We start from the raw sequence: 12973 nt of genomic DNA, 5'->3' as shown, positions 1-12973 counted from the left end.
CTATATCTTCTTTAGATATAATGTAATATACTGATCACTTCCCACAGATCGATGCACAGATTGTAACATTATCGTTCATTACTATATCTACATTAGATATGTAATAAACACTTAATAACAGTAACGTTATTACTATATCTACATTAGATCTACTGCAATATACTGATTCCTTCCCACCGATCAATGTACAATGAATACCAGTATCATTTATACTATATCTACATTGGATATAATGTAATATACTGATCACTTCCCACAGATCAATGCACAGATTGTATCTCTATCGTCATTACTATATCTACATTAGATACGTAATAAACACTTAATAGTAGTCACGTTATTACTATATCTACTTTAGATCTACTGCAATATACTGATTCCTTCCCACAGATCAATGCACATTGAATAACAGTATCATTTATACTATATCTACTGTAGCGTCGAAACCTCTCCAACATGGAGAAGTCCCGTATTTCAGGTTTCGATAAGGATTGTGATATGTTTATAAATAAATTAAATAATAATTGAGCCAAAATGTTATTGTTTATTGGCTCTCAAAAAAACGAAGGGGAAAAGCCATACGGCATAAAAACCCCTGATTCTTAAAATATATTTAAGAATGAAATAAATTGAAACGAGGTGCGAGCGATCGCATGTAATATAATTTTACGTTATCTTTAAATCTTATTATTTATATATAAGCCATTGCTTGCCGGCTCATCGGTACGATCATGTGTTTTCTATTGTGTAATTTGTCTTGTGTAATGCCATGCTTGTCGGCTAATAAATATGATTCGGCGTTAACCAATCATAACGAATTAGAGTGATTACCTGGGTAACCACTCTACCGCGTCGTCGTCACGACCACGGGTGTCTTTTTGTGTACTTGTAATTTGTGTAATCAGGGTGGTTACGTGATGTAACCAACCCTACGAGTCGTCGGTGTGATCGCAATTATCACATCCGAACGACATCCGTATAACTCTACGAGTCGTCAGCTGACCGCAGTTGTCACGTCTGACGACATCTAATATTCAAAATTCAAAGAAATTCGGCTCTTGCACTCGCGAACTAACTCTGTCATGACCGCGATCCGAACCGTTCGAAGTCTTCTAGTCGACTAAAAAGCAAGCAAAAAATATACCCGGAACTATCCTGAAAACTCTAGCATCAGAGGGGTAGCATTTGAAAACGTCCTTTCTTTCTTTCTTCGTTTCTACCGATGACGCACGAGGGACAGCGGTCCCGTTAGGTCATTTATGAGTTACACGTGAATTCGTAGAACCGAACCGGGCGAAAACCGATAGACAAAGGCCTTGCCTTGACTCGTCCTTCGAGTCAAAGGGCTATTCCCGGCGACGAACGCGCTGGGCCTCTTGGTATCATAAACCTCCCCTGATGGACAAAGGTTCTCAACCGTGTCCGAACATGCTCCCCCCGTTGCGAGTATACCGAGCAAAATTATTATAACTTAAAATCAACGCGAGAATATAAAAAACTAACATGCATTATTTCTAAATATATATATCGGCTGCGTCACTATCACAAGCTTGTTTAGTTTGCGTTTTATTAAACGTCCTCAAGCAAGGGACACAACACAGAAATGTTCCTTTTAAAAACACCGTTAGCGCTTTTGATGGTAGCCACCCGCACTTCTCCATCACCACCAGGATGTATCTCCAGAACCCTGCCCAGCCGCCACTGCATACATGGTAGATTCTTGTCCATGAGAAGGACAATGGTATCCACCTTGATTTCGCCACGGGCCTCAAGCCACTTTTGGCGCTTCTGCAGTTCGTTGAGGTACTCTGTGTACCATCGTTTCCAGAAGTCCTGGCGAGCCTTTGTAATCAATTTCCATGATGCTAAACGATTCTCTGGAACCGAAAGCACATTATCCTCCGGCAGTATCGTGAGAGGTCGCCCAACCAAAACATGCGCAGGTGTCAGCGCAAGCGGATCATTCGGATCCGAAGAAATAGGGCACAACGGTCTCGAATTCAAGATAGCTTCGATCTCAATAGCGAAGGTGTTAATCTCTTCAAAAGTAAAGAGACGTTCACCTACAACCCGCTTGGAGTGGTGCTTGAAAGACTTGACCGCTGCTTCCCATATTCCCCCGAAATGCGGTGACAAAGGTGGATTAAAATGCAACGTAATATTCTTATTAACCGCGAACTCATTAACACGATCCTTAAATTGGTCCGACCCGAACAAGGCGTATAATTCGCGTAACTGATTGTTGGCACCTACGAAATTCGTGCCGTTATCCGAATAAACGTGCGTAGGTATCGCGCGCCGGCCTATAAAGCGTCTAAAGGCTCCGAGGAAACCTTCCGTTGTTAGATCGCTGACTATTTCGATATGTACTGCCTTAACCGACATACATACGAACACGCAGCCGTACGCCTTCACACAATTTCGATTTCGGTGTTTCTTTTCCTTAATAAATAGCGGCCCGAAAAAATCTACGCCCGTATGTGTAAACGCCGCGGCTTCTTCTACTCGCGATTTCGGCAAGTTGCCCATTACCCGTTGCACAGGTGTTGCCCTAAGACGGATGCACCGAACGCATCGTCGAACTATCTTTCGTACCTGATTTTTCCCGTCGAGTAACCAAAAACGGTGTCGAATCGTATATAACGTACTCTGAATGCCCGCGTGGTACGTGCATTCATGAGTGTTACGAATGATCAAATCAGTCACATGGTGATACGACGGTAAGAGAATTGGATGCTTCTGCGAATACGAGATCTCAGCGTTCTGTAATCGTCCGCCAACGCGGAGTAAACCATCGCTATCGATAAAAGGGTTCAAAGACGCTAATCGATTACCCTTAGCTCCCCCCGATGACGATATATGCTGGATCTCGCCAGAAAATTGTTCCCTCTGAATCGCTCGTATAATCGAACGTTCCGCCGCAATTTTCTCCTCCGCGCATATCTCTCCCCTATGACTGTTTGATCGTAGCATTCGTAAACAATAGGCTACTACACGGACGAGTTTCGAGTACGACGAAAAATTAATAAAAAAGTCGCATTTATTGATCGTAAGCGCTAGACACGTTGTCTTTTTTAACCCGGGAAGATCTGTAACGGTAATATCTAAATTGGCCGGCCAAGAATCTTCGCGATCGCGTAACCAATTAGGACCTTCGAACCACGAGTTGTTTTGGCAAAACGCTGCGGGATATTGACCGCGGGACAATGCGTCCGCCGGGTTGTCCTTAGTTCTGACATGCCGCCATTCGGCTTCTTCGATCTTCTGAATCTCCGCGACGCGATTAGATTCGAAAAGTCTTAAAACCGATGGGGACTTTTTTAGCCATTGCACAACTATCGTGGAGTCGGTCCAAAATGTAACCCGATTAATTGGAATATCGATAGCCGAACGTGTTTCGCGGTATAATCGAGCGAGCGTCAACGCACCGCATAATTCGAGACGCGGCATGGTCATCTCTTTGAGCGGCGCGACCCGAGATTTCGCACACGACAAACGCACGAGAGTATGACCATTTCGATCGCAAGAACGTAGATAAATACATGCTCCGTACCCTACCTTACTCGCGTCGCAAAACCCGTGAAGTTGAATATTATTAGCATTTTTTAGGATAAGCCTTCGGTCTACGGTTAAGTTATTCACGAAATGAAGTTGATTTGAAAACGCAGTCCAACTGGAGCACAAAGCTTGTGGAACCGATTCGTCCCATTCAAGCTTCGTTTTCCAACATTCCTGCATAAAAACCTTCGCGGCTAAAATTACCGGTCCTAATAGTCCAAGTGGATCAAAAATTTTCGCTATTTCGGACAAAATGACGCGTTTGGTGAGTTTCGCGGGAAGTTCGAGTGATTTTACTGAATATACGAGTTTGTCTTCGCGCGCGTTCCATCCGAGGCCTAACGTTTTTATTACTGTACTATCATCAGTTACGCAATCCGTCCCGAGGATTTTCTCATTAATATTATCAAGCGCGTGATTATGATTCGATGCCCACTGGCGTATATTAAACCCGCCCCGTTTTAAAAGTTCAATTATCTCATCGCGGATTTTTAAAATTTCTTCTAGTGAATTCGCGCCCGTTAAAAGGTCATCTACGTATAAATCCCGTTTCAAAATTTCCGATGCGTACGGAAAATCTGCGCGCTCGTCATCTGCGAGCTGCTGAACTGTGCGAATCGCGAGGTACGGAGCAGATGAAACGCCGAATGTGACCGTGTTCATTTCGTACGTTGTAACGCGATCTTCATGATACCAAAATATCCGTTGGTACTTCCTATCCTGAGGGTGAACGAGAATTTGCCGGTACATCTTCTCGATGTCGGCAGTGAGCACGTACGCGTGTGTCCGGAATCTAACTAAATGCTCAAAGAGCTTATCCTGAATAGTGGGACCTATCATAAGCCTATCATTCAAAGAAATATTCGTCTCCGACTTAGCTGACGCGTCGAAAACTACGCGAACCTTCGTAGTGGCACTAGTTGTTTTTATCACGGCGTGATGAGGCATGTAATAGCCTGCCACAGTCTCGTCGTCAGCCCGAGACATATGACCAAGAGTAATATACTCCTGCATCACCTTCGTGTATTCTGCCTTAAGCATTGCGTTCGCGTTTAATTTCCTCTGAAGCGCGTTAAACCGACGGTAAGCGGACCGTCGCGAGTCGCCAAAATCTCTATCGCCGGCGCGAAAAGGCAAACGCACAATATACCGTCCCGATGTGTCGCGCGTTGTATTTTCGCGGTAATGCGTCTCGCATAACGCTTCTTCTGTTAATCCCGTCGTTTCGGAGTCTATATTTTCTATTAACCAAAATTTGGCAATCTGTTCCTTTAATTCCGACAAAGCACACGAGACTGCTTGATTTTTCGAGTTATCTACCGCGCCGCCAACTATTACCCATCCGAGTCGGGTTTTTTGTAAAAACAAATCGCTATCGTCGCGACATAATTTAATTTGCCCTATTGATAGTAACGATAACGTGGCACCGGAGCCAATCAAAATATCAACCGACCGTGGTATATGGAATTCGGGGTCCGCGAGACGTAAATTAGCGGGGATTTTAATGAGTTCACGCGGGAACACTTCCTCCGGAACGGAATCTGCAATTCGCGAAACAGCTAAACAGGTCAAATCCTTTTTAAAATCACTATAAATCGATTGGAAAGTTATATCAATATAATTGCTCGCTATCGTGTTCATTCCGTTAATCGCGCCGATCGGAATGGAGCAGGACTGCATCGGTAACCCTAATTGCCGCGCGAGTTTTTCCGTAATAAAATGTGCCGTCGCACATGTATCTAATAACGCGCGAGCCCTTATAAATATTCCCTCGGCACTTCGAACGCGGACTATTGCACTCATCATTAATTGCGAGCGGGGAACGCAACCAATGAGAGTTAATACGGAGCCTGCTAGTCACGATGATTTCGTTTGATCGGTCGTCTCGTTCTCCGGTTTCGCTTGAGACGTTGATGGTCCGGCGGAGGACTGTTGATTCGCGAACCCGTGTAATAATGCGTTATGAAACCGCCCGCAAAGTTTACAACGCGGCCCTTTGCACTCTCCGGCGTGCGGACGAAGGCAATTTCGGCATAATTGTTTCCGTTTCACGACATCCCACCGCTGGGACGTAGTCATTTTTTGAAACGTCGGACATTTATAAATACTATGATTTTGTTTGCAACAAAAACAAGACTTTGTAGTCGCGGTAACTAATGTCCGCGCACTCGCCTCGATCTTGCGAGTTTTCGCCGCGCGTGGTTCCCGATCGGATCGACGTTTATTTCCGGATTGACTCTCGATTTTCTCCCGACCGCGACCGCTGGCTTCTTCTAGATGACGCAATGAGTTCGAAGCCGTGCTCACGAATTTATAGAACTTTTCTAGGCTGGGGAAAACGTTCTCGTCCAGCGACTCTTCCCATTTCTGACGAAGGTCGTTGGGAAGCAACTTCTCCAGCACACAGATAACCATGGTGGGATCGGGAATTATCTCTAATGTTTTTAACATGCTTAAATGTTGGCGTACAACGTCGACTAATTTCGTAAGCCCGGACGTAGTGGCTTTAGTTAAACTTTCCATATCAAGAATGGCATTCACGTGTCTCGAAATTAGCAACCGTCGCTTATCATACGACTCGACGAGTAGCTGCCACGCGCTCTGATAGTTTTCCTCGCTTGCGTCGAGCATAATGATTTTACTTAACGCTTCGCCTCTTAGAGAGTTTTTTAAATATATAAATCTTTCTAAATCCGTGATATCGGTCCGCGCGTTGACCATGGTCACAAACGTATTCCTAAACGAAAGCCATTTGTCTAAACTCCCATCGAATTTTGGCAATTCCGTAACCGGAAGTTTCATGGTACGACGCGTTTCTGCCAACGTTGAATTTAATCCCGTATTACCGAGTGTTTCGTTCTGTCGCGCTACCGAAGTACCGGCATCCTCCATCCCTTCAATTGTACCCGCACATATATAATATTGATCTTGAATACCTAGGATTTCATCTAATCGGTCGTTATCAGGATCAATGAGCGCGAGCTCATCGTTTAATTCTTCGTACGCGGTCAACATATCGGTCACTCGCGCCAATCGTGACTTAAGAATTAATTTGTTGAACTGACCCGACGCGACGTTATTCGCAAGTTGCGTGACTTGTTTCTTAAGGGTGGTTCGCCTTCGATTAATGACTCTAACTCTATCCATAATGAAAAATTATCTCAATCTAACGTTCGGAATAAACTAAACTGAAAACCCGATTGAATTTAAGTGAATATGGTGTTAAGCACCTCAAAACGATACACGATACACTTATGATTATATATTATTAATTACTTAACTTATGGTGTTGTACACCTGTCAGCAGTAGGCAGCAGCCGGGCAAGAGGTTCTCCAGGAGACGATGGTGGTGGCTACCCTTGAACTCCTCGATATTATTAACAACCGCACTAGATGCGCAGGATATAGCACTGTTGTGTCTCTATATATCACTGCACGTGTGCGAATTAATAACTTGTAAAGTAATTCCGATAAAATCGAAAAAGACTGATCCAGCTCTGTGACGTGTTTCCACGTCAAAAGTCAAGATAGGAATGGGCCCGTTGGCCGTTCGCAGCCCCTTTTATTTCAAAGGGTTTACCCCCACAAAGGGGTAGCGTCCCGATTCCGAGGAATTTCGCACGGAAAAGAGAATGACCTGACGGTCTGCACACGATCCGCTTTGAACGTTGCATTTACGTTGAATTTTCTAATTTCTGATTATAATTTCACTGCGTTATCGCTCACACCTCACAGGAGGCACCAAAAAATGCAGCGTCGAAACCTCTCCAACATGGAGAAGTCCCGTATTTCAGGTTTCGATAAGGATTGTGATAGGTTTATAAATAAATTAAATAATAATTGAGCCAAAATGTTATTGTTTATTGGCTCTCAAAAAAACGAAGGGGAAAAGCCATACGGCATAAAAACCCCTGATTCTTAAAATATATTTAAGAATGAAATAAATTGAAACGAGGTGCGAGCGATCGCATGTAATATAATTTTACGTTATCTTTAAATCTTATTATTTATATATTAGCCATTGCTTGCCGGCTCATCGGTACGATCATGTATTTTCTATTGTGTAATTTGTCTTGTGTAATGCCATGCTTGTCGGCTAATAAATATGATTCGGCGTTAACCAATCATAACGAATTAGAGTGATTACCTGGGTAACCACTCTACCGCGTCGTCGTCACGACCACGGGTGTCTTTTTGTGTACTTGTAATTTGTGTAATCAGGGTGGTTACGTGATGTAACCAACCCTACGAGTCGTCGGTGTGATCGCAATTATCACATCCGAACGACATCCGTATAACTCTACGAGTCGTCAGCTGACCGCAGTTGTCACGTCTGACGACATCTAATATTCAAAATTCAAAGAAATTCGGCTCTTGCACTCGCGAACTAACTCTGTCACGACCGCGATCCGAACCGTTCGAAGTCTTCTAGTCGACTAAAAAGCAAGCAAAAAATATACCCGGAACTATCCTGAAAACTCTAGCATCAGAGGGGTAGCATTTGAAAACGTCCTTTCTTTCTTTCTTCGTTTCTACCGATGACGCACGAGGGACAGCGGTCCCGTTAGGTCATTTATGAGTTACACGTGAATTCGTAGAACCGAACCGGGCGAAAACCGATAGACAAAGGCCTTGCCTTGACTCGTCCTTCGAGTCAAAGGGCTATTCCCGGCGACGAACGCGCTGGGCCTCTTGGTATCATAAACCTCCCCTGATGGACAAAGGTTCTCAACCGTGTCCGAACATCTACATTGGTTATAATGAAATATACTGATCCCTTCCCACAGATGAATGTAATTTTGGTAACAATACCATTATTACTATATCTACATTAGATACAATGTAATATACTGATCCATTCCCACAGATCAATGTACATATAATAACAGTTTCGTTATTACTATATCTACATTAGATATAATGTAATATACTGATAGCTTCCCACCGATCAATTTACATATAATGGCAGTATCGTTATTACTATATCTACATTAGATATAATGTAATATACTGATACCTTCCGACAGTTCAATGTACATATAATAACAGTATCGTTATTACTATATCTACATTAGATATGTAATATGCATTTAATAACAATACCATTATTACTATATCTACATCAGATGTAATGTAATATACTGATTTAATCCCACAGTCCAATCTACATTTAATAACAATATCATGATTACTATATCTTCTTTAGATATAATGTAATATACTGATCACTTCCCACAGATCGATGCACAGATTGTAACATTATCGTCATTACTATATGTACATTAGATATGTAATAAACACTTGATAACAGTATCGTTATTACTATATCTACTTTAGATCTACTGCAATATACTGATTCCTTCCCACAGATCAATGTACATTGAATAACAGTATCATTTATACTATATCTACATTGGATATATTGTAATATACTGATGCCTTCCCACAGATCAATGTACTTTTAATAACAATACCATTATTACTATATCTACATCAGATGTAATTTAATATACTGATTTAATCCCACAGATCAATGTACATATAATAACTGTTTCGTTATTACTATATCTACATTAGATATAATGTAATATACTGATAGCTTCCCACCGATCAATTTACATATAATGGCAGTATCGTTATTACTATATCTACATTAGATATGAAATATACATTTAATAACAATATCATTATTACTATATCTACATCAGATGTAATTTAATATACTGATTTAATCCCACAGATCAATGTACATATAATAACAGTTTCGTTATTACTATATCTTCATTAGATATAATGTAATATACTGATCACTTCCCACAGATCAATGCAAGATTGTAACAATACCGTCATTACTATATCTGCATTAGATACGTAATAAACAGTTAATAACAGTATCGTTATTACTGTATCTACATTAGATCTACTGCAATATACTGATTCCTCCCCACAGATCAATGTACATTGAATATCAGTATCATTTATACTATATCTACATTGAATATAATGTAATATACTTATCCCTTCCCACAGATCAATGTACTTAAAATAACAGTATCGTTATTACTATATCTACATTAGATATGTAAGATACATTTAATAACAGTATCATTATTGCTATATCTACATCAGATGAAATTTAATATACTGATTTAATCCCACAGACCGATGCACATTTAATATCAATATCATTATTACTATATCTACATTAGATATAGTGAAATATAATGATCACATCCCACCGATCAATGTACGTATAATGGCAGTATCGTTATTTCTATATCTACATATGATATGTAATATACATTTAATAACAATATCATTATTACTATATCTACTTCAGATGAAATGTAATATACTGATTTAATCCCACAGACCAATGTACATTTAATAACAATATCATTATTACTATATCTAAATTAGATGTAACGTAATATAATCATCCCTTCTCACCGATCAATGTACATATAATGGCAGTATCGTTATTACTATATCTACAATAGATATAATGTAATATACTGATACCTTCCCACAGATCAATATACATAGAATAACAGTATCGTTATTACCATATCTACATTAGATATGTAATATACATTTAATAACAATATCATTATTACTATATCTACATCAGATGAAATGTAATATACTGATTTAATCCCACAGACCAATGTACATTTAATAACAATATCATTATTACTATATCTACATTAGATATAATGTAATATAATGATCCCGTCCCACCGATCAACGTACCTATAATGGCAGTATCGTTATTACTATATCTACTTTTGATATGTAATATACATTTAATAACAATATCATTATTAATATATCTACATCAGATGTAATGTAATATACTGATTTATTCCCACTGACCAATGCACATTTAATAACAATATCATCATTACTATATCTACATTGGATACAATGTAATATACTGATCCCTTCCCACCGATCAATGTACATGTAATGGCAGTATCGTTATTTGTATGTCTACATCAGATATGTAATATACATTTAATAACAATATCATTATTACTATATCTACATCAGATGTAATGTTATGCACTGATTTATTCCCACAAACAAATGTACATTTAATAACAATATCATACTATATCTACATTAGATACAATGTAATATACTGATACCTTCCCACAGATCAATGTACATATAATGGCAATATCGTTATTACTATATCTGCATTAGATGTCCTGCAATATTCTGATCCCTTCCCACAGATCAATGTACATTGAATAACAGTATCATTTATACTATATCGACATTGGATATAATGTAATATACTGATGCCTTCCCAAAGATCAAAGTAATTTTGGTAACAATATCATTATTACTATATCTACATTAGATATAATGTAATATACTGATCCCTACCCACAGATCAATGTACATATAATAACAGTTTCGTTATTACTATATCTACAATAGATATAATGTAATATACTGATACCTTCCCACAGATCAATGTACATAAAATAACAGTATCGTTATTACTATATCTACATTAGATATGTAAGATACATTTAATAACAGTATCATTATTGCTATATCTACATCAGATGAAATTTAATATACTGATTTAATCCCACAGACCGATGCACATTTAATATCAATATCATTATTACTATATCTACATTAGATATAGTGAAATATAATGATCACATCCCACCGATCAATGTACATATAATGGCAGTATCGTTATTTCTATATCTACATATGATATGTAATATACATTTCATAACAATATCATTATTAATATATCTACATCAGATGTAATGATATGTACTGTTTTATTCCCACAGACCAATGTACATTTAATAACAATATCATTATTACTATATCCTCATTAGATATAACGTAATATACGGATCACTTCCCACAGATCAATGCACAGATTGTAACATTATCGTCATTACTATATCTACATTAGATATGTAATAAATACTTAATAACAGTACCGTTATTACCATATCTACATTAGATCTACTGGAATATACTGATTCCTTCCCACAGATCAATGTACATTGAATAACAGTATCATTTATACTATATCTACATTGGATATAATGTAATATACTGATGCCTTCCCACAGATTAATGTAATTTTGGTAACAATATCATTATTACTATACCTACATTAGTCATAATGTAATATACTGAACCCTTCCCACAGATCAATGTACATATAATAACAGTTTCGGTATTACTATATCTACATTAGATATGTAATATACATTTAATAACAGTATCATTATTACTATATCTACATCAGATGAAATGTAATATACTGATTTATTCCCACAGACCAATGTACATTTAATAACAATATCATACTGTATCTACATTAGATACAATGTAATATACTGATACCTTCCCACAGATCAATGTACATATAATAACAGTAGCGTTATTACTATATCTACATTAGATATGTAATATACATTTAATAACAATATCATTATTACTATATCTACATTAGATATAATGTAATATAATGATCCCTTCCCACCGATCAATGTACATATAATGGCAGTATCGTTATTACTATATCTACATTAGATATGTAGTATACATTTAATAACAATATCATTATTACTATATCTACATCAGATGAAATTTAATATACTGATTTAATCCCACAAACCAATGTACATATAATAACAGTTTCGTTATTACTATATCTACATTAGATGTAATGTAATATACTGATACGTTCCCACAGATCAATGTACATATAATAACAGTATCGATATTACTATATCTACATTAGATATGTAATATACATTTAATAACAATATCATTATTACTATATCTACTTCAGATGAAATGTAATATACTGATTTAATCCCACAGACCAATGTACATTTAATAACAATATCATTATTACTATATCTAAATTAGATGTAATGTAATATAATCATCCCTTCCCACCGATCAATGTACATATAATGGCAGTATCGTTATTTCTATATCTACATATGATATGTAATATACATTTAATAACAATATCATTATTAATATATCTACATCAGTAGAAATGTAATATACTGATTTATTACCACAGACCAATGTACATTTAATAACAATATCATACTATATCTACATTAGATACAATATAATATACTGATACCTTCCAACAGATCAATGTACATATAATAACAGTTTCGGTATTACTATATCTACATTAGATATGTAATATACATTTAATAACAGTATCATTATTACTATATCTACATCAGATGAAATGTAATATACTGATTTATTCCCACAGACCAATGTACATTTAATAACAATATCATACTATATCTACATTAGATACAATGTAATATACTGATACCTTCCCACAGATCAATGTACATACAATAACAGTAGCGTTATTACTATATCTACATTA

At 37.7% G+C, this 12973-nt stretch overlaps 2 protein-coding genes across 2 annotated transcripts; both read right to left on the bottom strand.

Annotated features, from left to right (window-relative positions):
- Positions 1 to 1569: 1569 nt before the first annotated feature.
- LOC123988911 lies at positions 1570 to 5199 on the bottom strand. The gene has a single exon (XM_046289668.1). It carries the CDS (start codon positions 5197 to 5199, stop codon positions 1570 to 1572), a length of 3630 nt encoding a protein of 1209 aa, XP_046145624.1.
- A 216-nt stretch (positions 5200 to 5415) lies between these two features.
- On the bottom strand, positions 5416 to 6705 carry LOC123988912. The gene has a single exon (XM_046289669.1). The coding sequence runs from the start codon at positions 6703 to 6705 to the stop codon at positions 5416 to 5418; it is 1290 nt and encodes a 429-aa protein (XP_046145625.1).
- Positions 6706 to 12973: the final 6268 nt, after the last annotated feature.

The sequence above is a fragment of the Osmia bicornis genome, unplaced genomic scaffold, assembly GCF_907164935.1.
Source record: "Osmia bicornis bicornis unplaced genomic scaffold, iOsmBic2.1, whole genome shotgun sequence".
NCBI lineage: Eukaryota > Metazoa > Arthropoda > Insecta > Hymenoptera > Megachilidae > Osmia > Osmia bicornis.
This window is presented reverse-complemented; position numbering and strand designations above follow the sequence as displayed.